Source organism: Pongo pygmaeus, chromosome 6 (assembly GCF_028885625.2).
Source record: "Pongo pygmaeus isolate AG05252 chromosome 6, NHGRI_mPonPyg2-v2.0_pri, whole genome shotgun sequence".
Lineage (NCBI taxonomy): Eukaryota > Metazoa > Chordata > Mammalia > Primates > Hominidae > Pongo > Pongo pygmaeus.
The window spans coordinates 51,454,689-51,481,286 of NC_072379.2; the positions used below are offsets into that span (position 1 = coordinate 51,454,689).

General features: G+C 38.2%; 1 protein-coding gene across 2 annotated transcripts in view; it reads left to right on the forward strand.

Moving 5' to 3' along the window:
• Nucleotides 1–26,598, forward strand: part of DPY19L1 (dpy-19 like C-mannosyltransferase 1) — a 111,183-nt gene that overhangs the window by 21,381 nt on the left and 63,204 nt on the right. For both annotated transcript variants that reach the window (XM_054496679.2, XM_054496680.2), the window contains exons 3-6: nucleotides 399–486; nucleotides 4,473–4,610; nucleotides 6,727–6,847; nucleotides 7,616–7,709. In XM_054496679.2, the coding sequence (XP_054352654.1) occupies nucleotides 399–486; nucleotides 4,473–4,610; nucleotides 6,727–6,847; nucleotides 7,616–7,709 (441 nt within the window). The remainder of the gene's footprint in view (nucleotides 1–398; nucleotides 487–4,472; nucleotides 4,611–6,726; nucleotides 6,848–7,615; nucleotides 7,710–26,598) is intronic.

A 26,598-nucleotide genomic window follows, 5' to 3' on the forward strand; every position in this document is an offset into this window, starting at 1 on the left:
GAGGCTATATTTGAGACTCCACTCAACATTAATACGTTCATGGTGAGAGAAAGATTAATTTATTTAATCTTCTAGATAGAAATATGAATTTCATTAGATGTTTCTAAAATGGTAACCCAATGACATTTGCAGTTTAATCTATACTTTTATTGTACTTCAGTTAAAATATTCTGGTTCATTTTAATTTTAAAATCTAATTTGATGTTTTATAGAGGGAAATTTTAGTATAAATGCAATACCTACTGAGTGGAAAACAAATATAGATACTATTGTATTTGAGTGTTATTACAAAATTATCTGCAAGTTAACTGATACTTTTATTTTTGCTTTTAGCTTACTTTAAAAAATAATACTTACAGTGTAAGTTTTAACACTGTTGCTTTGTTTTGTTTTTCCAGGAGCCATATAACACACCTCTTTGAAAATGACCGTCATTTTTCTCACCTCTCAACATTGGAAAGGGAGATGGCTTTTCGCACTGAAATGGTTAGTTTTTGTTTGGGATTTCATGATAGTACTTTAGGAATTTAAAAACATTTAAGATTTTTTATTATGGAAAATTTCAAGATGTTCCAAAGTAGAAAGAGTAGATGCTCCAGCTTCTACAGCTGACAGCCACAGTCAGTTTTCCTTCATCTACACCCCCACTTACTATGTCTTTTAATTTTTTTATTTTTATTTATTAATTTTTTTTTCGAGACGGAGTCTCGCTCGGTCACCCAGGCTGGAGTGCAGTGGCTCCATCTCGGCTCACTGCAAGCTGCACCTCCCAGCTTCACGCCATTCTCCCTCCTCAGCCTCTTGAGTAGCTGGGACTACAGGTGCCTGCCACCATGCCCGGCTAATTTTGTTTTTGTATTTTTAGTAGAGACGGGGTTTCATCGTGTTAGCCAGGATGGTCTCCATCTCCTGACCTCGTGATCTGCCTGCCTTGGCCTCCCAAAGTGTTGGGATTACAGGCGTGAGCCACCGTGCCCGGCCAACTATCTCTTTTTAAAGGGAATCCCAGACATTATATCATTTCATACTTTCGCACTTTCATAAGTGTCTCTAAAGATAAGACTTTGTTTTAACTATGGCACAAAACCATGGCACAAGACATACTGGAAAACATTTAACAATATCCTTAATATAATCAAATAGAAATCAGTATTTAAATGCCCTGTTTGGCACTTTAAAAAAAAAAAACAAAACAACAGTTGATGTGTTTGAATAGGATCCAAACAGTGCCTACACATTGCATTTAGTTGATGTGTATCTTAAGTCTTTTAATATGTGAATTTCTTTACCTGTTTTTGTTTTGTTTTCCTGCTATTTGTTTGTTGAGAAATCCAGCTGATTTGTCCTATAGAATTACCCACAATAATCCGCATTCTTCAATTATGTTCCTGTATCCCAAGTTTCCTGAACATTTATGGATCAGAAGATTTGACTTATTTTCTGGCAAGAATACTTCCTGGGTGGTGCTGTATACTTCTATTGTATCAGGCCAAGAGGCACATCGTATCTGGTTGTCTCACTTTCTGTGATGTTAAGATTGATCACTGGCTTTAGGTATTGTGATGCTGATTCCTCCTATAGCCTAGCCATCAGCCTAGGTTAGTTATTTCATTATCCTTCTCAAACTGTGGTACCTAGTCTGTCATTTTTTTCTTTGCACTTATTAGCTATAATTCTTCTATTAAGAACTTTCACACAATACCTTTTGATTTCTCTCTGAGGTGTATTTCTTAGAGGAAAGACAGAAAGATGCTTTATTCTTTTTTATTTACCAATATTCAGAAAAATGAGTAGCTTCCCTAGCATCTTCTTGTAGTGATCAATGGAGTACCTTCTTTTGGAGTATCATTATGATATGATGGATTTTAACATATTTTGTAAACTTTCCTGTCTTTAGCTATTAAAGCCCTTGCAGCTCTCCTTGTTTGCCCTTGATGTGACCTCACTAGTATCCATGGCTTCCTTACTTTCAGGTACTACAAGACATTTTCTTCTCAGACCTGGCATCAGCCAGTTTTCCCATGAGCCACCATTCCTGTCAGTGGCAGATGTTCATTGCTACTAGATTGGCCATTGTATTTTGGCCTTTTTACTGAACAGAATTAGGCTACAAAAATTTTTTTAAAGAGAAAATAAATCATGAATTTATATTAATTTTTTAAATGGAAACAAGATTAGATTTTTTTTTACTTATTTGATATTAATCTTTTAGTTTGAGAATCTTGGTTTCAAATTATTGATTTGTTAGGAATAAAAGTACCAAAGGTATAATTAAAAATGTGATTACTGAAAAAGAGTTTAAAATTTTCTTGCAGTTTGGTTCTTCACAGGGCAACCCCCAGAATTGGGGCTCAGCCCAGGAGGCCATGTGGGTTCTTGGCTTTGGGCAGGAAGGAATTCAAGAATGCTCCAACAGAGTAAAGTGAAAAGAAGTTTACCTTAAGAAAGTAAAGGGATGAAAGGGTGGCTACTCCACAGGCAGAGCAGCTGTGAGGGCTGCTGGTTGATTGTTTTTAAGGTTATTTCTTCATCATACGCTAAACAAGAGGTGGATTATTCATGAGTATTTTGGTAACAGGGAGGGGAATTCCTCGAACTGAAGGTTCCTCCCTCTTTCAGACCATATAGGGTAACTTCCAGAGGTTGCTATGGCATATGTAAACTGTCATGCTGCTGGTGGGAGTTGTTTCCTTTAGTATGCTAATGTATTATAATGAGCACTAAGGATGACCAGAAATCACTTTAGTTGCCATCTTGGTTTTGGCAGGTTTTGGCTGGCTTCTTTACCGCATTGCTGTATTATCAGCAGGGTCTTTGTGACCTGTAACTTGTCAAACCAGTCCTGCTGAATTCCTGGGCTCCATTTTAACCTTAGGATATAGTCCACTAGGGATATACCGTAAAATTACAGTATCTTAATGTTAGTTGAAATCTTCTTCCAAGTTGATAAATAGTTCATTCCTTTCTTTCATTTTGATTTTGATATTTAGGGATTTTTAAATTTTTGTTTTATAATTAAACATGTGTTTCTAAAATCAAACCTACAAAAGAAGGAAGGTATAGTTTCCTAGGGCTGTCATAAAGAAGTGCAACAGGCTAGGTGGCTTAAAACAGCAGAAATGTATTCTCTCACAGTTCCAGAGACTAGCAGTGGGATGTTAAGGTGTTGATGGGCATCTTGTCTCTGAAGGCTGGAGGGGAGAGTCCTTCCTTGCCTCTTCTCAGCCTCTGGTGGTTGCTGGCCATCCTTGGAATTCCTTGGCATGCTGATGCCTCACCCCAGTCTCTGACCCATCTTCACACGGCCTTTTCCCCTGTATGCCTGTAGATTTGAGGCCAAGTATTCCTCTTTATGTAGGTACATCAGTTGTGTTGGTTTTGGAGTCCACCTTAATCCAGTGTGACCTCATCTTAACTTGATTACGTCTGCAAGAATCCTATTTCCAAATAAGATCAATCCACAGGGTCTGGTGGACATGAAATTTTAGGGGACACTATTCAAATCAATACACAAGGAAACATAATTTTAAAAATAGTGGTATCAGAGCCAATACATCAGAGTATCAAGACCATTTTTTTCTTTTTCAATAAATTTCTGGGTAGGCATATCACTTTTGTATTTCTGAGTCTTAAACCCAGTTTAAACTTTGGCAGCTACTGGTACTGGCTACCAGGGCAGCTCCAGGGAAAACTGAAGATGCAAATACAAGACGTAGGTCTGTCTTGCCTCATACTGCCACTTAGACTCCCCGTTAGGCTTCTAGTATTTTCTTGCTTTTTTGTCTCACATATTATTTCACCCTTGCTATCTTTCCAAAGTAGTATGCCAAGCTAAAAAACTGTCTCTTTTCTTCAAAATAGGACCACTCCCCACCCTTATCCCCAGTCGCACAGGGTTCTTACCTTATGCTGACTTGATAGGAGGGAAAATAATCTGTAAAATTAGGTGCCACCTGAGTGAAATTCATATGTAATAATACATCAGTGCGTAGCCTTCTCAACACATTTGCATTTTTGCATGTAAATCCGGAGGAAAAATGACTGATAGTGTCATTTTGGGGATTAAAATAAGCAGTTAGAGGAGTATTTTTGGCTTGAGATTTCTTGGTTCATGATAAATTTTAGTTCCATAATAAACCACTCACTCTATTCATAAGATAGCATTTTCTAACAGTGATATTAGTATGGGTAATAGGATTTTCTAGGTTGAAGTATGCTGAGTCGTATTATTTTTTAAATGCTGAAACTTTTTGAAGCTATTTTGCTTCAGTTATTTCAATTAAGATAAGTATGTGAAAATACATAGTTTTTTCGCAACTTTAGGATTTATCAGTGATCAGAATCCTGTGAAATTCATTGTATTAATAGCTATTACTTAATTGCTTTGTTTTTCAAAAACAGTGTATTTACTTAGAAGTGGCATCATAATTATGTACCTTTTGTTATTTTAATTGAGCATATCCTTATTTCAGGGACTATATTATTCCTATTTCAAGACTATTGTGGAAGCACCCTCATTTTTGAATGGAGTATGGATGATTATGAATGATAAACTGACTGAATACCCCCTTGTCATTAATACATTAAAAAGATTCAATCTTTACCCTGAGGTAAGGTACTTTTTCCAATTGTGATTTTTCACTTTTGTAAAACTTTTTTGTATTAAATGCTGATTCTAAATCTAAGATATAATTCAATATATTAAATTGTATTTAATTTTTTAAAAGAAAATATGTATCTTGTGGAGGAATATGTAAAAAAGATCATTACTGATTTTGAGGAGGGGGCTTTAATTCTGTGGGGAACTGTTGATTTGATTGCATTGTTTAGAAAATACAAAAACTAGATTTGGTGTGGTTGTAGGGATTATACCAAGGGAGTGCTGTTACTTTTACATGTCGTTTGTTAAATGTTTTCTTCCCTTTCCTCATGTAATTGAGTGCACTTTCTTGAGTGGGAGTGGAGGGAAGGTGAGCCCAGTCCAGCAAGTGGAGATGACATTTGGCCTCTCCTTTATCCTCCTTGCAAAACTATAAATTTGTTGATGTGGAACTCTAGTTCAATAGAATATATACTTTAATGATTTTGTCAAAAGGCCTTCCAGATAGATATTGAACTATCCACCAGCAGTGTTTTTGAAACTATTTATTTACCTGCATCTTTGTTAATTGGATAGACAAAGAAATTGGTCATGTGATGTATTTCATTCATTGATTTTATATATATATATATCAGTGTTCTCTATATATGTATATATAACACACATACATATACATATAATGCATTTTTACTTTTAAAAATAATTGCCAATTCATGCCTTTTATCTATATTTCTATTAAAATTTTATAAGTTCATTTATTATATACTGGATATTAATATAATGCTATATAATGAAACATTTTCCCCAGTTATTTGCCCTTTAGCTTTGTGTATGATGTCTTTGTATTTTTTTCTATACAGAAATATATCTATGAATCTTTTTTGTCTTTTATACATACATGTAAAAAACTTCATTTTTATAATCATAATTTTTTTTAATTTACATTTTTAATTTTTCTGGAATTGGTTTTGATGCATAGTGTGGGGCAGGAATCTAAACTTGAATTGTTTTTTGAAAATGGTATTGTGTGTAACCTAACACTGATGAGGTGTCCATCCTCTCTCCACAGATTTGAAGTAAGCTTTTTTCTTTATATGCAAAATTATTATACATACATGCTTGCATGTGTTTCTGGATTTTGTGCTCAGTATTGCCTTAGGTTGAGGTCATGGGAAGTGGACTTTGAGATGGAGATTTGCATGCAGGAAGTAGTTGAGGGAGTGTCCTTCGGGCCAACACCTGAAGGGGGATGAATGAAGCAGAATGAGGCAGGAGGAAGAGGAGAGCTTTGATGCAGTCACTGTGAAGGCCTCATCCAGTCCCTGGGCAGCTCTGGATCTGGGATGGCTTTGCAGAGTTGTCCTGCCTTGACATAAGGGCCCCTAGTATCTTTCCCTATTGACTAGTTGGTCATCGGATGCAGATTGCCCTTGGGTAGGGGATGTCACCTTGAGTGAATTTACTTTCTTCAGCCATGGGCAGTTCCCATGGAGGGACACAGCTTCAAGCTTTCAGGCACCAGTCTTCTAACCAGCTGGAGGAATGAGTGCCTCAGCCCAGAAGAGGAAATCTGGGGTGGCTTGCCACCACTTGTACCATGGTTATATTGATCTGTCTAGCCATTCTTGTGCCAGTGTCACACTATTTTAATTATTAAAAGTGGTAAGACTTAATATCTGTTAAAACATTCCCTTTAATTTTCTTGTTTTCTAGATACATTTTAGACACTTGGAATTTTGACTGGAATTATTTTATGTTTATGAATTAATTTGAGGGAGAATTCATATCTTAAATAATCGGTCTATTCCAGTAGACCCAGTATCTTTTACTTGTGCAAATCTTCTTTTGTGTCTCTTAGTAGAGTTGTAGAGCTTTTGAAAAACATAAATTTAGCACCTTTTTTTGGCCCATATTTTGTCCTTACCCATGGATGAACAATTGAAAACTGACAAGTGAAGAATCTGCCTAGAAGATTCTGAGCCTCGTTTTACTACATTTAAAGGGAGCCAAGTGGATGGTATGGAAAGGGAAAATATGGTAATTGTCAAAGTATCTCAAAAGTATTCTAGTAATGAAAATTGTTTAGTATATTTTCTTAAGATGCCTCCGTATTTTTTTAAAAATAGGTAATTTTGGCCAGCTGGTACCGGATTTATACCAAAATAATGGACTTGATTGGTATTCAAACCAAGATATGTTGGACGGTTACCAGAGGAGAAGGACTCAGTCCTATTGAAAGCTGTGAAGGTAAGTTTCTTTCTGTAATATTGTCCAGTTATCTGTTGTAACATAATAAACTTATCCAGCATAATAAACTTACACTGTAAGCTTAGTGGTATAAACAACACCCATTTTATTATGCATATATAGATTCTGCAAGTCCAGAATTTGGGCAGGCTTTAGCGGGGCTGGTTTATCTCCATGATTTCAGGGACCTCTGCTACTAAGACTCAAATGTCTGAGAAGGCTGGAATTAACTGAGAGGCTGCATTGCTCACATTTTGGCTCCTGGGCGTGGAGGACTGTGAGGCTGAGCTCAACTGGAACTGTCAGCTGGGACACCTACATGTGGCCTTTCGGGGTGACTTGGGCTTTTTGAAAGCAAAGTACCTCAGAGTAGTAGTAAGGCTTTTCCTATGGCAGCTGAAGGCTCCAAGCTGGACCTCTTATGACCTCTTATGACCTAGCCTCAGAAGTCACATAGTGTTGCTTCTGCCATACTCTGTTGAAAGAGTCACAAGCCCAATGAAACTAAAAAATGGGGGCTATAGACCCCATACCTGCAGAGGAGGTGTATCCGTGAATTTGCAGCCCCGTTTTAAAACCATCATTGTTAATTACCCTGATCTCATCTATGTTCTGCAGTAGTGTTGGGTTTTCATGTGGGAACCAAGGCAACTATTTAATGTATCTGGCAACCATTTTCAAAATGAACACAATTTAATATAAATTGCTAGACACATAAGGTAATTTGGGTTAATGTGATTAGAACATATGTTTTGTTTATTTTTAAAGGATTGGGAGATCCTGCTTGCTTTTATGTTGCTGTAATTTTTATTTTAAATGGACTAATGATGGCATTATTCTTCATATATGGCACATATTTAAGGTAAGAATATTTTAGTATGTGTTTATAAGATATACTAAAGTAAAATAGTTGATTAGTTAATAGTTAATCCTTAATTTATAGTTTTATGAAAATATCCTAAAATATCTTTTTATCATAAAATCATTCATTATTTCCATGATTTCACCACTGCCATGGCCCATCATACTTATGATAGTTTTAGAGATGTAAATAGAATTGGGAATACTTGATAAATTTAATTACTATTTTTTTTGAGACAGGTTCTCACTCTGTCACCCAGGCTGGAGTGCAGTATTGTGATCTCTGCTCACTGCAACCTCTGCCTCCTGGGTTCAAGCGATCCTCCCACTTCAGCCTCCTGAGTAGCTGGGACTATAGGTGCATGCCACCAAACTCAGCTAATTTTTTTGTATTTTTTGTAGAGACAGGGTTTTGCTATGTTGCCCAGACTAGTCTCAACTTCCTGGGCTTGAGTGATCTGCCCATCTCAACCTCCCAAAGTGCTGGGATTACAAGCATGAGCCACAGTGCCTGGCATAAATTTTAAATATTCATAGGCATTTGGGCATAAACAATATATATTCCATATATTGCTATGGAATATCAAATATATTGTTATGGAACAGTATATTCCATTTGCTGTATGTACGTGTATACGTGTGTGTGCTGAGATATGTGAAGTCTTACTTCTTACTGTAGTTTTGGTGTAAAAAAAGTCTGTAGACTACTGCTTCAGGTAGCATGAGGGAGGAGCTTTTACCTTAGAGCATTTGAGTCTTTCCAGATGGCTGTCTCTGGTTCTTCTTCCAATGTCAATGGCTGTAGGTTGTTTCAGCTCCATCCAGTATATATTGTTTACATAAAATATAAGGGAAAAGACCACTCATTATCAAATGATATTAATAGCTCTTTAATAATGTTGAAACAGAAGTATCTTCTATGTAATATTTAGAATTGTCTTCTGTACAATATTTAATATCTGACCTGATTTACTTTACAGTTGAGCAGCATTCTTAAAACTAAAAGACTAATTTTTTAAGGCTTTTTATGTTTACTTTTCTTCTTATTTTTTTGCCAATTTATTATACTGTATATATGTTTGAAGTATTTTGCCTTGAGATTATCTTTAGAATTTTCTTCCTTGCTGCTTATTGATTCTTTGTAGTACAGAATTATGAGAATTGTATATGATTTTCAATTTGGGATAATGAGTTTGAATTTGCTATTATCCCATTATCTCCTTTCCTTTGGAAGTGTGGCATTTTCAGTTTAGTATCTCAAAGATGTGTTGAGTTTCTAGCCCACCGTTTGAGTATCTAGCAGTTACTTGATAAGCATTTGTCAAATGAGGAAGCTGTTAGAAGATCAATGTAAAATATATTTGCATATAGATTTAAGACACTTTGATGTTACTATTTCTGACTTAGGTCTAAGAAAATTCTTTTGTTTAATTGGGGAGACTAAAATAAAAATGCATGATTAAAAGATGATTGTGAAAGATTTTGTTTTTGAAACAAGACGCAGGGAAATAAGTTAAACCAAAAGAATATGGTAATGAGAAAAGGAGGCTGACTTGAGGGAAAGTGGGCCTGTGTGCTTGCATTGTAATGAGCCAGAGGGAGAGAAACTTGGTGGTGTCTGTTCATTTTGCTGAGTACTGCCCATCTGTCTATGGGTAGCTTTATTACATTTGGGAGATTAGATTTTAAATAAGAGAAGTTAAAATATGAAACATGGCATTACTGCTAAGCTGCTAATCTGCACTTATGCTACCCTTTTTTTAAAAAAATATGGGGTCTTGCTATATTGTTGCCCAGGCTGGAGTCCAGTGACTATTCACAGATGTGGTCACAGTACACTATAGCCTCAAACCACTGGCTTCAAGCAGTCCTCCTGCCTCAGCTTCCCAAGTAGCTGGAACTACAAGTGTGTGCCACCATGCCTGGCTACTTTTTTAATTGAAAGAAGAATTTGTAAACATCCGTTAAAGAAAGCATTCATATTTTCTTGTAATGCTTGTTATAACTGTTTTTTCAAAGGCAGAAGGCACAACATCTACTGAAGAGAATAAAAGTTTCTGGTTTTGGTTGAGGGGTTTTTGGTGGTTTTGGCCCTGACCTGACCTAACCCTGTGGTGCCTGGTAGGCAGTTTTTTGTCTACATGGGAGATGCATATTCAGTTGTTCAATCAACACACACTATTCATACCAAGTAGTTTCTTAAAACTCTGGGCTCTGAGAGCATGGGAGTGCAGCAGGGTGTGTGTGAATGGAAGATAGGAAGGAAAAATTAAGTGCTTAGAACTCCAGAGGCAGTAGAAATTTGTTCTGCGTGGAGGGGCTACTTTAGTGTGACCTTGTAGAATCAGAGGTATTTGGATAGGTGGAAATAAACCATGAGGATAAAAGCATACCAGGGAGAGGCAAAGACCAAAATCTAGTATGTGGAAAGGTAATAAGCAGATCAGTTTTGCTGGGATGCATGTTCTTCAGGGAGTGTTGTGGGGGATTCAGATTGGAACAGTGGTTGTGCTGGATGGTCAAAGGCCTTAGTAACTGACTGGGTTGAAACCTATTCCAAAGCAAGTAAAATAAATACAAAAATTGACCAGTATAAGAACAGGATTGAAGCTGAAGTATGATCTCATGGAACACTTGACTTTCCCCAGTCCCCAAAGTCAAGCAGTGACTACTTCAGCACAGTGTTTGTCAAATTGCGGGGCGTCACTTATTAGAGAGTTTTAAAATTGGTTCAGTGGGTTGAGCCCATTTCATTTTAGATGAAGAAAAAAAAAACACTGCAAAGTAAATAATATCATATACCACACTAATAAGGATAGATACTATTTAGAGAAACTTCTATTTGCTATATATACACACACACACACACACACACACACACACCACACATGTGTGTGCTGAGTTGTGTAAAGTCTTCTTACTGTAGTTTTGGTGTAAAAAAGTCTGTAGACTACTGCTTAAGGTAGCATGAGGGAGCAGCTTTTACCTTAGAGCATTTGGGTCTTTCCAGATGTCTGTCTCTGGTTCTTCCAATGTCAGTGGCTATAGCTTGTTTCACTCCGCCCACTTGACTGCTTTGTGCTTTAGCTGGCCCCTTCTGTGTTACCCAACTCTTGGACCCCATGGTGGTCTGCACTAGCAGCACATGTTTTCATTTTTCCAGCTTTCCTTTTGTGTTTGTGGGCTTTTTCTTAACCTGGAACCATCTCTTTAGCTCTATTCAAAGGCATCGTTAACTGAAGGTTCTTTCCAAAATTGATCCTGATGTATATTATTTTGAATAGAGTCTTTTATCACTTCTTTTCTATCAGTGTTTTTCATTGCATTTTTGTATGTTTTTTGACCTGAAGTACATTTAGAGGTTTCAAATTACTAGTTAGTTCTTAATGTTTTCTTCCTTGATGGTTAGTCACCCTTGTAATTTTATGAGAGGGATAAAGCTGCAGACTTCTTAAAATATGGGTTAAAAATAAAGAGGAGGATATCTAAAGTTGTTTTTAGGATTAAAAAAATAAATTGTATTATATACTGAGAAATAAAAGTTGAGATTTGTCTAGCAGGTTAGAAATTTGCAGGCAGATTGACCGTAACATTTTAAATTCAGAAGTATATTTGTTTTGAAATAATATATAAGTTTTTAGAAGCCAGGTAAGCCAGTCCATTTCACCAGAAATGGAAGAAGGGAAAATAGAAAACAGCCAAATGGTGAATGGAGCCATGCTGCCAAGCTCTAACTTGAGGAGATGAAGTGAGATCTGTTTTGCAAACACAGCCTACTCATGGTATAATTCTTTTTCTGGAATTCTCAGTATTTTAGTATTTTTTTAAAATACTCATTGTTAATTATTTTTTGAAGCTGTATTGATTTATACTTACCATTATTTATTTCATAAGATACCCTGATATTTCTTAGCCACAGACTAACAGTTTCTGAAGGCCAGTTTCTTAAGACCCTGTGTGTGGAAATCTCTGTTCTGCAAGTAAGAAGGAGCATTGGTTGTTGGGCAGTTAGAACTTTGCCCATAGTTTCTTCTGGAGGAAATTCATATATGCTTAAGGTTCTCTTATTGATAAATACAAAAAACTTTTGGTGTTGGACTCTAAGGCAGATATCAAGCGGGTGATACTAAAACTTTTATTCTTTGTGCTTTAGTGTGATTTTAGTATTATTTTGGAGTTCGGGGTTAGCTAGGTTATGGTGCATTGTTGAGGAAGAATAGATTGGATAGTATATTAAGCTGTTAAATAATGTATATGTTTAACAGCTCTCTGGAAAAATACATATGTATATAAAGTTTATTATAAATTTTACTGCTATATAAGGATGAGTGCAAACAATAACAGGGTTTCTAAGCAGGAGATTTTTCTTTCTCTTTTGAAAAGGGTGCCAGAAATACTCTGACTAGCTGAAATAAAAGAGGGAGTACAATACTGGGATACAGAGGCCTGGTGGAATCAGAGAATCATCGAAAAAAGTGCCTTTGTTTAAGGCTCATTCCTTTGTAGGTGTTAGATTTATCCCTACTGGCTGCCAGTTCTTCTTTGCCTGTCGCTGTCCTTCAGGCTTGCTTTCCTGGTTCCTTCCCATCCACCTCAGAATGTGTTCATCCCTTACCTTCTCTCTCACATGACAAAATTAAGACAAAACTTTTTTTTTTTTTGAGACGAAGTCTCACTCTGTTGCCCAGGCTAGAGTGCAATGGTGCGATCTCAGCTCACTGCAATTTCCACCTCCTGGGTTCAAGCAATTCTCTTGTCTCAGCCTCCTGGGTATCTGGGATTACAGGTGCGCACCACCACACCCGGCTAATTTTTGTGTATATATATATATTTTTTTTTAGTAGAGACAGGGTTTTACCATTTTGGTCAGGCTGGTCTCAAACTCCTGACCTCAGGTGATCCACCCACCCCGGCCTCCCAAAATGCTGGGATTACAGGCGTGAGCCACCATGCCTGGCCAACAAAACTTTTTAATTGGACTTCCCTTGGGTCCCCTTGCTACCCCATCTAGTCTCCCACCCCTTCCTCCTCTCTCCAGCAGCGAGGCCCTGGTCCCATTCACCTCTCCCACTACTCTGCTTGTGCAGCTGCTTACTTAGCAACCCTGCCTTTGATTGCTTGATTTGTTTTGAATCTTAGGATGGTGAAATGATGCCTGAAACCACCCAGGGTTTTCACAGACCAGGGCTGTGGCTGGTCAGAGAGGACTCTGGTGCTGTCTTTTTGAGCTTCATTTCTTTGTATCGTTCTCCCCTGATTACTGCTGCCTCTGTCTTCAGAGTTCCTACTACTCTCCTTAAAACTGGAGCTGAAGGATAGACAAAAATTCCTTTGCCTAAAATAAGAGAAATATGGTAGAATTATAAAAGTACTTAAGTTGATTTTTAGATCTTATGTTAGAATCTTTGAGTTCTTTCCCATTCAGTATCCTATCCGAGGTTGCCCCCAAAATAACCCACTGGATTTTTAGGCTCTTCAGCCTTTGATTCCATTCTAGATCAAGCGCCGTCTGAGGAGGTCTGGAGAAAACAGTGGGCAATGAGTGTGGCTGATGAGTCATCCTGGAGCAGACAGAACAGTGCCCGTGCGGAGTGTCTCATTATTGTCTGACAGCTGCCCAGTCACTGCTGCCTACTTGGACTTTTGTTTATTGTATCCCATGCAATACTTTTACTGGAACTTTACTTGTAAATTATCCCTTCAGTTTATATTGAGGATCTTATAAGAAACAGCTGTGTGAAATTTTACTTTATTTTATGCATTGCTATCATATGAGTGTATTATCTATGACCCAGTAAATAAATAACCAGTAAAATACTTTTTTATGTGTAAAATGTTATGACTGTGGAATTGTGTAAAATCTTTATATACATTTTTAAAGATTAGTAAAATGAATACTTATGTACTCATGACACAGATTAAAAAAAAAATAAATTGTCAGAGCTTTCATACCCTTAAAATTCCTTCTTAATGCGTTCTCTTTCCTTCCCTCAACCCTCAGAGGAAATGGCATCCTAACCTTTGGACCAATATCTCTCTTGTTTTTCTTTATGATTGTGCTACTCATGTGTATACCCTTAAATATGGTGTGTTTAGTTTTGAAAAACTGAGTATCAGGCACAAACCTAGCTGCTTAAGGGGAGGACACTATGCCATTGTTAGATGAAAGTTCCCAGAAGAAGAGAATTTCTGAATCATGGTCTTTAGGTTCCCTGAGGGAACTTTCTGAGGCTGTCAGGAGGCAGCTGAGCTGCCAGGTATTGGAGTGGCTGGTTAAAGCGACAAGCCAAAAGTGAGAGTTAAGCCTTTAATCATTTACTGTAATGGTATAAGTGAGATGTGAGGATCAGGATGTCTCACCCCCATCAAAAGGGAACAAAAGGCTCCTGCAGTTTATGGTTCTTGAGGTGATGGGGCAAAGGAGAAGGGCTAGGAGCCAAAGAGTGCAGAGTCTGAGTCAAGAGTGGGGAGCAGCCTCTTCAGGGAGCCCCTCTCCGCCAGGCCACAGCAGAGAACAGGACCAGGAAATAAAGGTGCCTGGGCTAGGAAGGCAAATATAAGAAGAGCTTTATCACCCAGAAGTGGCTGAGTCGTTGACTGCAACTCCCCTGAGAGACTACAGTACACTGGCTCTGCACCAAGCCTGGTGTGTGAAGGGCTTCTTTTCCCTGTGAGGCCTGCCAGGCAAAGCCTTGCATATGGCCAGGCCTGAGAAATCCCATATAGGTTTTCAGCCAGGAGCCTGACTCCTCAGGACATCAGTAGGCAACGTCATGAGCCAGTCCTGGGATAAATGTGGGACTCAGTCGGTAGGGACATCTGGCAGAAATGTAGTGGCTAGGTACTGAATATCCAGCAGAAATATCATGAGGGGAAGAGCTGTTCCCTCTTTCTAAATTCACCACTGTTTACCCTGGCTTTCTGGAGCATATCAAAGCAGAACAACTTCTGTGAGTGACATAAGTGTCTTTAACTGATGCCAGCAGTAAAGTATGTGGAGCCAAGATAAAATACAGACAAGAATCTGGTCCAGGCTCATCCAGGCTCACACAAATAAAATGTGGAGATTTTGGGCATGAGTCAGTACTTGGTTCTGGACTGGCCACCTTCCATGGTTTGTGTACTTCAGTCCTCTTGGCATCCTGTTGGGATTTCCTTGACTGCTCTCCCCTGTTGGATCCCCTGTGCCCTTATCCTGTTTGTTCCTCTTTCTTGGTTTATTTTCCCTCTTTGGTAGACCTCATTTTCTAGTAAGTAGGTCTTGAGAGTAGATGGCTGGGAAGTAAACATTTTATGAAACTTTGCAAAATGTCTTTATTTGCTTTCGTATTTGGTTCACTGTTTGGCCGAGTGTTGAACTCTAGACTTGAAAACATTGTTGGTTGCTGGCCAGGCACAGTGGCTCACGCCTGTAATCCCAGCACTTTGGGAGGCCGAGGTGGGTGGATCACGAGGTCAGGAGATCGAGACCATCTTGACTAACACAGTGAAACCCCGTCTCTACTAAAAAATACAAAAAAATTAGCCAAGCGTGGTGGCGGGCACCTGTAGTCCCAGCTACTCGGGAGGCTGAGGCAGGAGAATGGTGTGAACCCGGGAGGCGGAGCTTGCAGTGAGCCGAGATCGTGCCACTGCACTCCAGCCTGGGCGACAGAGCAAGACTCCGTCTCAAAAGAAGGAAAAAAAAAGAAAACATTGTTGGTTGCTTCAGACGGTGCTATTCAGATGTTCCTAAGTTTATTCAGATTTCTAAACCTTTGTATGTGACCTTTGCTTCCCCTTCCTGTCTCTGGAAGATTGTAGAATATCTTCTTTGTCTCTATGGTTCTGAAATTTCAGAGCAATATGTCTCAGTGTAGATCTGCTTTCATGTGTTCTCTTGGACACTTGATGGGTTGTTTCAATCATGCCTTTGATTTCTGAGAATTTTCTTGAATTATTTCTTTACTTATTTTATTCCTTTTGTTTTCTGATTCAGAGCTGTTATTGTTTGGATGTTCGTAGTTTCCAGTCGTCTAAGTTTCTTTTTTTCCCCCCATTTTTAAGCTCTTTGGCTTTGTTCTACATTCTAGAACATTTTATCACTCTTATTTTTTCCAACCCTTCTACTGAGTTTTTATTTTTCATTATCATGCTTTAATTCCAAGAAGTTTTGTTTGTTCTATAAACATTCCTTTTTAAAAAATAGTATTTTATTTTTGTTTCATGGATTCAATAAATATTCTCTCTAAGGGTATTAATGATGTTTTTACCCTCCCAGAATAACCTAGGCATCTTCTAGTTTGTGTGTGTGTGTGTGTGTGTGTGTGTGTGTGTGTGGTTTTTTTTTTTTTTTTTTTGAGCTGGAGTCTCGCTCTGTTACCAGGCTGGGGTGCAATGGCACGATCTTGACTCACTGCAACCTCTGCCTCCTGGGTTCAAGCAATTTTCTCTTGCCTCAGCCTTCCAAGTAGCTGGGACTATAGGCATGCATTACCACGCCTAGCCAATTTTTGTATTTTTTAGTTGAGAGGGGTTTTCACCATGTTGGCCAGGATTGTCTTGATGATCTCTTGACCTGGTGATCCACCCGCCTCAGCCTCCCAAAGTGCTGGGATTATAGGTATGAGCCACCGTGCCCGGCGTAGCTTGTTTTTTTAAACATCTTTTGGTCTCTACCTTCCATGTTAGGTGCCTTCCTTAGATGTCTGGCAAACTTAGGCTGTCATGATTAAGGCTAGAAGACCAAAAAAAGCTGTATAGAAGCTCTAAATTGTGGGTGGAATCTGTTAAGGTTCAGTTTTTATATAGTTTGAATAAATGATGTGAGCAGAACTTAGAGTGACTGCCAGTTCTTTGGTTTGCCTTTAGATGTAAAAGAAAATATAAAGTAACAGAGGTCTTTTAGGGTTGTGAGGTGCAGTGTTTTATTAGGTTAACTGAAATGGAAGATTATAGAAGATTTTTAAAGAAGTGATTGAGTAGAGGGGAGAACACCTAAATGAGTTTAAGAGACTCTGTCTTCTATGTGAGAATGGGATAAGGTAGTGTTTGCAAGTGACCCAGAAGAATGCTTGCCTTCCAAAATATTTTTTGATTGAATAAATTAATTAATAATAAAATATTGAAAGAAAAACTTAGCTTATGGTTGCCATATATGAAAGGCACAATAAAAACATATTATCTATCACATAAGCTTTACTAGCGTTTACCAATTTAGGAAGTATTTTTCCAATGGACTCATTCTGAAGCTTTCCCTCTGCAGATTCCAGTCTTCACTGAAGACTGTTTTTGATTGCAGAAATTCAGTTCATGTATAACGCTTATGTGCGAGGCTCTAGTCTAAACTCTTTACTATCAGAAGCTCATTTAATCCATATGGTTTTCCCATGAGATAAGTAAACCACTTTATAGATGAGGAAACTGAGACACAAGGATATTAAAAACTTTTCCAAGGTCACAGAGCTAGTCACTGGCAGAGTAGGGATTTGAGTATCGACAATGGCTCCAAAACGTGTGCTCTACTGTGTCTGAGAATACATTTTAAGTGTTCTTTCCAAAGCAATTAAATTGTCTACAGCTTTAGTTAATTTTTGTTTAAAGATCCTGCATAATGAAAAAAGTGTTTATTTCATTTCCAAAGTAAGTGGTATTTATATTTCATAAAAGGTTTTACTTAAAATGTTTTAAAGATACATGACACTAAGAAGGATCTAGACTTTCTGTTCTCTTCTGTTCTCATGTTCCAGAACATTACTGCTCTGTAATAATTCATTTCCGAAGGATTCTGAGTTCCCAGGATTTTGCTGTTCTTCAGCTGATATTTCTGTATGCATTGTTTTGGTTTGATAGGTGGAAGTTTACTCTTTCTAATATTGCCATTTTTCAGGATCTTATTGTGCTCCATTTTTATCTGTCATATGTGTAATTTTATAATTATTCTAATAGTTTCCTCAGTTAATTTTACTTAGAATCATTTATTGAACTAACGACACATTGGAGGGAAAGGTAACATACTGCATGTTGTGGGGCGGATTCTTAAATGTCTGCTTTTGTGATTACACATTTCCCCGACTTCTCATTCTCCAGGTAAGATGACTGTAACTCCATACCTTCGCATGATCTGGTAGTTTGTAGTTGGTAATTTCAGTATGGAAAGTTTCTCTTTTTTTTGGAAGGTTTTTCTTTAATGGTTTTCAAGCCAAGGTTAAAATATACTGTATTATTTCTTTTGGTGGTGAATATGAACAGCTGTTTTAATGTTATCTGGAACATTTTTATGATTTGTTCCTTATAAGTATTTTTTGGCAAAGATCAAGAGGTCTCCAGATAAGTTAATTGAACAACTTTCTTTCTATTAATGTGCTCTACAATGGGTATGTTACTTATTAGTATGTTTTTAAACTGAATTTTCACTGCTTTGTATATACATGCATATCTTTTGGCATTATTCAACTTTTTATAATCAAGTACATCAGTGGTCCCTTGCCCCATCTGTCTTCCCCACCCCATGTATCCGTTTGTTTAGGGAAAGCCACTTTCAGATCTTTGGAACCTCAGCAATTCTAATACGTAAAACCATAGTCCACAGTTACATTATTATGACTGTAAAAATATTGCTTACTACTGAATTAAGTGGTATAAATAATTGTTTATTTGGTAACTTAAAATTTTTCCTGTGGTTAATTATTGCTAATATTTTGTTTTCCTTGGTGTTCTGTATGCTGATTAATTCCTCTCCAGATCTACAACTGAACTGTAAACACTTATTTTATACTTTGTCAAATGTATAAAATCCATTATTTCAATTCTCCCACTCCTATCCCCTGGGGCCTCCCTCCTGGAGCCTCTGTCTCTGGTTCCATCCTAGACCCGTCCTTCCCTGGGCTTCCGTATAGCGATTCCCTGGGAGTTTTGTTCACCACCATCCTGAGAATTCCCCTTTCCTCTCTTGCATTGGATTCATTGTGTTTTGGACCCCAAGTTGGTCTCTTTCTGGTCTGTTTCATCCTTTTGAGGATCATATCCTCAGGTAATTTCCAAGAGAGTCGCAGACATAATTTTAAAATACATTTGTCTGACATGTTTGAACATTTCCTTTTTTATTTTTATACTCAATTACTGGTTTACCTGGTTGTTGATTTTTATTTTTCCTCAGACTTTTAAAGGCTTTGTTTGACTGTCTTCTAAGATGGAGTGTAGCTTTTCAAAAGTCTGGTGCTATTTTACCATTAGTTCCTTTTGTGTGTGGCTAGTTGTTTTCCTCTGGCAGCTTTTGGGTTCATCTTTCTCTCTTTAGTCCTGTAAAAGGTCATGATGTGTTAGATATTATTTCATCCTTCTCATCGCATACTTTGTGAACTCTATCTGGGCACTTACTTTCTTCACTTTGGAGGAAAACTTTTTTTAGTATTTTTTCCCTAATGACTTTCTCTTCTCCATTTCTTTTTTCCTGTTCTCTTGAAAGTTAGTGATTGGATGTTGGACTTCTTGAAGTCGAATTTTCTCAGGGTTTTTCTCCCTTATTTTATTTTTACATTTTATTGTCATTTCTGTTAGATTTCCAACTTAAAGAATCTTGAGTTTGAAAATTTCTCTGCCTGTTGCATTATCTTTGTTACCTCTAGGTCCCCCTTCAATTTGTATTAGTTTCTATTTTTCACATTGGAAGCTTCCATCCCCACAGCCTGCTGATTCCTAGCTTGACATTTGTATCTAAGAATGAGGAGCTGGTTGGAAGATTGCAAAGTGGATGGGTCCTAACTGACTACTGGCTTTTATTACAGCATGATGAGAGTGTAAACTGCTTTGTTTGGGGAGACCCAGGCTCCTTTCATCTTGTTGCTTTTTAGTTTACCAGCCTCAGCTGCTTCTGCCTGTGGCCAGAGTCCAGGAGACATATCTGATTCTTCACCTCAGTGCAGAAGTGACACCCAGAGCCAGTGACTCCTCCTCCCCCTCACCCCCCGTCATATGCAGACACTTATGCGTGAGGGCTGAGCACACACTCACTGAGGCAGGGTCAGTGTTCCCTTTTCCTCACTTCATCCCCTCTCTGGCGTTGAGGTTGCTTTTTGAAGAGAACTTAAATGATCTTTTTCATGAACTTCTCTACATTTAATGGGGGCTGCCCAGAGTCCCTGTGGCCCCTCTGATCTGTTCCTGATCTCCTCCCTCTCTTTTGAATATTTGCCCTTGTCTCTACCCAGTTCTCCATTGTTTCTGAGCTTTTGTGAGAAAAGCCTGGACGTCCTTTTGTAGACATAAGTAGTCAGCAGAAAATGCCTTTTCTTCCACATAAGGAACGAGCTAGTCAGAGGACAATACCTTCATCTTCCGATTTTCTGTTCTCTGTTGTCTTCTTTGGTCATTGGAGGTTCAGAGTGGTTTCTTTGATATCTGAGAGATTTTTTTAAGCTGCTTTATTTCTAGATATGTTCCAGAAGCCCTGAGGGCCTGGATGATTAGTCTGTATGTCAAAGCCCTTTTTAATTTTGCTTGATGTCCCCCTTTACATCTGGAGTGAATAGTCATCATTAACACAGTTAATCTTCCTACCTTCTCTTCCCGTGATCCAACCAAGTTGCCTATGAAGTATTCTTAGGCTCTGTAGCAGAATGGAATAGCGTTTTGTATTAATTTTCCACTCTTCCACTGCCCTCCACCTGTTTTAAGGAAAAGTTGAATTTCTTAAATTTTATGCCAGTTTTGCTTCCATTATTTTGCATGATAGTTTCTTATTCTTTATTTTCAAAAAGCAAGCATTTACTGCTTATACATGCTGGATTTTTGGCCAAAAAACACATCTTAAATAGGCTGTGAATCTACCATCTCAAAGTTTTCCAGCTACTTTTTATTTTTATTTTTTTGAGACGGAGTCTCGCTCAGTCGCCCAGGCTGGAGTGCAGTGGCGCGATCTCAGCTCACTGCAAGCTCCGCCTCCTGGGTTCACGCCATTCTCCTGCCTCAGCCTCCCGAGTAGCTGAGACTACAGGCGCCAGCCACCACGCCCAGCTAATTTTTTTTTTTTTTTTTTTTTTTTTTTGTATTTTTAGTAGAGACGGGGTTTCACCGTGTTAGCCAGGATGATCTTGATCTCCTGACCTCGTGATCCGCCAGCCTCGGCCTCCCAAAGTGCTGGGATTACAGGCGTGAGCCACTGTGCCTGGCCATTTTTTTTTTTAAAATTAATATTAACTTGGCCTGCTAACATATCTTTAATCAAACCCATTTGGTCTAACAGTTGTGTATGAATATTTAAAAGATAAGTATTTTTATTTAGTATGCATAAATTGATGAAAGTTATTGGTTGGCAATATTGGCATCTTTTCTCCAAAACCTTCCCCTTTTTATGTCTTCACTCTCTCAGCAAATGACACTTCTGTCTACTCTGATGCCCAGTCTGACCTCTAAGAGATAGCCATGACTTTCCTCTTTCCTCTGTAATCCAAGGAGTCACAAAATCCTATTATTACTGTCCTGCTTCAGAGTATCTCTGGCATCCTTCCACTTCTCTGCCAGCCCATCCCCCTGGGATGACTCTGCATCAGCTCATGTGGCTCTGCTCCCCACCAGTCTTGCTTCCAGGCTGCTCTGCACACTGTTGTCAGTGTGGTCTTATCATTTGAGGAACTGTGACGAGGACAGTGCAGCTGGAGAACAGAGTGTGGGTAGTAGGAAGAATAGTGAAAGGAGTCCCCGAGGTGTATGCAGGGGCCAGATCCTGCAAAGCATTTCGGATATGTTTTGGTGTTTGGATTTGACGTTGTGGGCAGTGGGATGCCATTGAAGGGCTGTGTGGATGGAGTGGGATTGGGTCCATTCATTGTTAAAGACAACACACTCTGCAGCGTAGAGGGAGCAGGCTTTGGGTGGGGGGTGTCGGAGGCTGTAGCAGCCCAGGGGAAGAGGATGGGAGCCTGAGCTGGTATGACGGTGGTGGGATGGAGGGAAGTGGACAGACTCTGGGTTACTAGGAGGGAGGCTCCAGGGGAAGCATTTGTTCAGAGGAGAGTGATATTTCCAGGCAGGAGAAGGAGGAAGCATCTGGGAGGAGGCTGCAGTTGTTGGATAGGTAGTTGTTCACCATGGAATGAAGGGCCTGGAGCACACAGTGGAGAGGTCTGCATAGGAGTTGAGGAGTGTGGTGGTTGGGTCAGAGCAGAGGCTCACCTGAACACATGGTCCTGCCTGGTATTGGGGCCAGTACCAAGAGCAACAATGACATGAGGTGTGGTGTGTTTGGCTGCAAGCTTTCAAAAAAGGAATGCCAGCAGTCTTTTGATTGAATAGTTCTGTTTTCAGATACCCTTTCACTCTCTTTCATGGACAAGGCTTGGTGCTAGGCACCATGGGTGAATCGAGGAGTTCACAATCTAATAAGTAAATAACTTCTGTTAGAACTGGCAGATAGAGAGTTAAATTAATGGTGTTAATCACTTGCTTGAAACAGACTGGAAAGGACCAAGCTGAGAACTTTTCTCACCCTTCCCGATTCTTATCCTCATTCCTCATCTTTCTTTCCCCATCTCTTTACTTAGTAACCAGTGAATCCCCCCCACCCCCCACCGCCACCATGAGTATAGGGGAAGGTTCTCAGCTCTGCACCAGGACTGCTTGGCATTTCTTCATTGGGCTAGGAAGGTGCCCAAGCCTTCAGTCTCCAATTTAAGATTGGAAATTATCTTAATTTGGTTATTTCCAAATTTTTCTCCATTTTCTCTTTCTTAAGCATTTATACAATAAGAAAACTTAATCGTAAGGGTTATTTAATATAGTTTTGAATTAACTCTGCTTTTCTGTCTTCAAAAGTTTAACTTTGGATGGTTCATCATTTTTGTAAATAGAGATAAAAATCTCAATGATTAATGAAACCTATCAAAACTTGATAATTGATTTAAATCTATACAACTGTAATAGGTAGGAAAGAAGAGAGTTATAGAATTCTTAAATTTTAGAACTGGAAAGTATTTTTAGGTCCTTTTTAGCTTTTCTTTTTAATTATCCCTTCATTTTATATCTAAGAAAAATCAAGGTTTAGGTGAATGAGATGTATAAGTAAATGTGGTAAATGTTTAGCAAGCTTAGAATGTTTTAAAATTTGCACAGTAGGAGCTTTCATATTTTCTGACAGTCATATTGCAGAAGAGACTTTTTTTTTAACCACTAGGGAATGCTAAAATATCAACTGATCAACTATAGTGGAAAAAAAATTAAAAAATTTTAGGTATTCTGATTGCTGCATCTTTTCTGTTTAGCAAAATAAAAGGACTTAGTAGCCTCTATGGATTGGGATGAGAGGGTGGACATGGAGAACACCATTTTAGATTTGTTTCAAGTCACATCATTTCACAGTGTTTCTAACTCAGAACATCCTTGGAGATAAATAAATTCTATTATCCTCCTCTAGCTTTGCAGTTCCCAAAAGTGTATAGAAAAAAATTGGCCTCTTTTGTTAGTTAAGTAAAGCTGGGCCCATATTCATGGAAGATGTTGGACCATAACCTGTATTTTAGTAATTTGGTGAAAAAGGAATGTTGTCACCGTGGCTCTGCCCTCAGGAAATTGTCCAACCTCAGAGCCTCCCAGGTTGTATGGCAACTGAGTGAGGGTATGCGACTTCTTAGGCAAACCTCATCCTGAGATTTGGTCAGGGAATTGGATTTTTTTTTTTTTTTTTTTTTGAGACGGAGTCTTGCTCTGTCACCCAGGCTGGAGTGCAGTGGCGCGATCTTGGCTAACAGCAAGCTCCACCTCCTGGGTCATGCTATTCTCCTGCCTCAGTCTCCCGAGTAGCTGGGACCACAGGTGCCCACCACCACACCCGGCTAATTTTTTATATTTTTAGTAGAGACGGGGTTTCACCATGTTAGCCAGGATGGGCTCCATCTCCTGACCTTGTGATCCGCTCGCCTCGGCCTCCCAAAGTGCTGGGATTACAGGCATGAGCCACCGAGCCCGGCCAGGGAATTGGATTTGTGAGTCTTTTGTTCTTTCTCTACCTTTACTCTGCCATTTAGAAAATTAAAGTTATTAAATTTCCATTTTGATTCCTTGTTGTTCCAGGGAATTTTTAAAAGGAAATTTTACATTAAATTCCTCAAGTGTCATTTTTTTTAAAAAACTCATCTTTCTTGTGTTTTAGGTTGTTTTAGATTCTAATCAGAGAATGAGGTGCCTTTGCAACTAGATGTTCCAGTGACATAAGAAAATGATGTGTAATCTCTGTATAGTCACAACATTGAGCTTGTTCATTATCTCCTTCAAATCTCTAGTATGTTTCCTTTAGCTTACTTGACCTGTTAGATTATGAAAGAATTAAAATTTTCTACTGTGATCAGATTTTATCATGTTCTCTTTGTATTTCTAGAAGTTTTAACTTTTAGTACTTGACTCTTAAATTGGTTGTCTAAAAAAATTTTTATTTTTTGAGACAGTTTCACTCTGTCATCCAGGCTGGAGTGCCATGGCGCAATCTCAGCTTATTGTAGCCTCCACCTTCCCGGTTCAAACGATTCTTGACTCTCAGCCTCCTGAGTAGCTGGGACTACAGTCGTGCACCACCACATGGCTAATTTTTTTTTTTTTTTTTTTGTATTTTCGTAGAGATAGTGTTTCATCATGTTGGGCAGGCTGGTGTTGAACTCCTGGCCTCAAGTGATCCACTTGCCTTGGCCTCTCAAAGTGCTGAGATTACAGGCATGAGCCACTGTGCCTGACCCCAACCATTTTTATTTAAAGGAATACAGTTAGAATTGAGTAAATGGAAAGAGATGTACTGTGCAACTGAATGGCCATCATATAAATGACAGCCCTTCCCAACCCAAATTATATATAAATTTAATGTCATTCTGATCAGAAGTCTGACAATTTTTACTTGGGTGGGGGAACAGGGTTGGGAGACTGGTTCAGATGTTATATGTAAGAATAAATTGGTAAGAATTACCTAAAAAATCTTAAAAATAAGAGTAGTTGGGGGGTGGGGAGCTTTTTAAAATCGTGTATTAAAATTACCATAATGCTACAGTAATAAAAGTAGTGTGATACAAAAAAAAAATACAGAATTGTCAGTTGAATGAAATAGAACAGAGTCTAGCATTGTAAGAAATTAAGATAAAGGCTGAATTTCATTTCACTGGTAAAAGGGATGTTTACGTGATAAATGATTTTAATATAATTGGCTATTTCAAAGAGAACAAAATTAGGGAGAAAGAGCTAAGTGGAAAATGCAATTTATAATATTAGAAGAAATTTTAGGAGACTATAGTTTTAAGGTGTGGAAGACCTTTAGAGACAAGACAGGAAGTGCGGAAGAAGTAAAGGAAAATATCAACATATTTAAATACATAAAAGTTTAAAAATTCTTTCTGATAGAATACACCGCAAATTATATCAGAATACTTTGTCACACATATGTGTTAACTTAAAATAATCAAAAGGATCAGAATCTAAAGAGCATTTATTCAAGCACAAAGTGTGAGGGTAGACCACTCAGGAACACCAACTCCAAAGGAATGAAGTCAGACTTTGGAAGTAAGGAAGTTTAGGTTTCATTTATATAGGCAGAGGCAGAGACATTTTTAGCAGGAATACAACATTATTCATACAGGTTGGCACATAGTCACAGCAGTTTGATTGGTTATAGGTGGTATTTCTTTTGGGGAAGGGTACATTTAACATTTTTTTTTTTACAGAGAGTATAATAATGATGGGTTTTCTATAGTCTGATCTAAGCAAAGTAAAACAACACAGGGAAAGTTAATCTTTAACGGATTATTAACTACGAAGGCAGGGTCACACCTGTAGTTTCAGCTACTCTGGAGGCTGAGGCAGGAGGATTGCTGGATCCCATGAGTTCGAGGCTGCAGTGAGCCATGATTGTGCCACTCTACCCTAGCTTGGGTGACAGAGTGAGACCCAGTCTCTGGAAAAAAAAAAAAGGCAGGAAGTTTTTGTGCCTGACATTGTTTAATTCTCTAGTCATCATACTGAACAAGAAAAATATGAAAACAAGTTAATCTATAATCTGAGAACGGAAGTTGTAACCATATGTGACTCAGATCACAGTCACATCTCTCTCAAGGCTTAAAGGGGTTGTTTTTTTGGACAGCTTTTAAATGTTATTTTCACATTTGACAGTCAAAGGTTTGATAACCTTAATTTTTAAGTAGGGAAACAGTCTAATAGAAAAATAGACAAGAATATGAATAAGCAGTTCATGGAAGAGAAAATGCATGTTGTCAAAACAAAACACTAAAATGCTGCTGCATACAAGTAGGTAGTGAGAAAAGGGTTTTCACCTATCTAAGGAGAAAATTTGAAAAGCACATGAGTTCTGCACGAGGGGTGGAGAAACGACCTCCTGCATACTCTGACAAGGGTGTGGACTGCTGCAGTGCTTCCGGACACAGCTCACATCCTTTGACTCACGTGTCTCACAGTTAGGTCCCTCCTGCCGAAACAAACGCGCCAGCGTTTACATGTACGAGGATGTTTACTTTAACCATTTTTTATTATAGCAAGAAACTGAAAAATATTTATATGCCCAGTAATATGGAATGGACTAAATAAATATATTTGTACTATACAGTATTTGCCATCTATAAAAAGAATCCCTTTAACTTTACATATATTGATTAGGAATAGTCTTTATGCTAGAATAATTAGAAAAGGAACAAATTTCAGAGAGATGTTAATATGATCACATAGAAAATATATGTTTGTGTGTTTAGAGAGATTTGGAAGAACAGACACATACTAAAATGTTCTTAGGTGAATAGGATTGGAAGAGGGTAGTGAGAAAATCGCTTTTTTTTTCCCTAGAAACTTCTATATTTTTTGTCTTGTTAGAATAAGTTCAAAACACTAAAATGTATTTATTTGTTTTTTAAACCATTAACTCTGTCTTAACC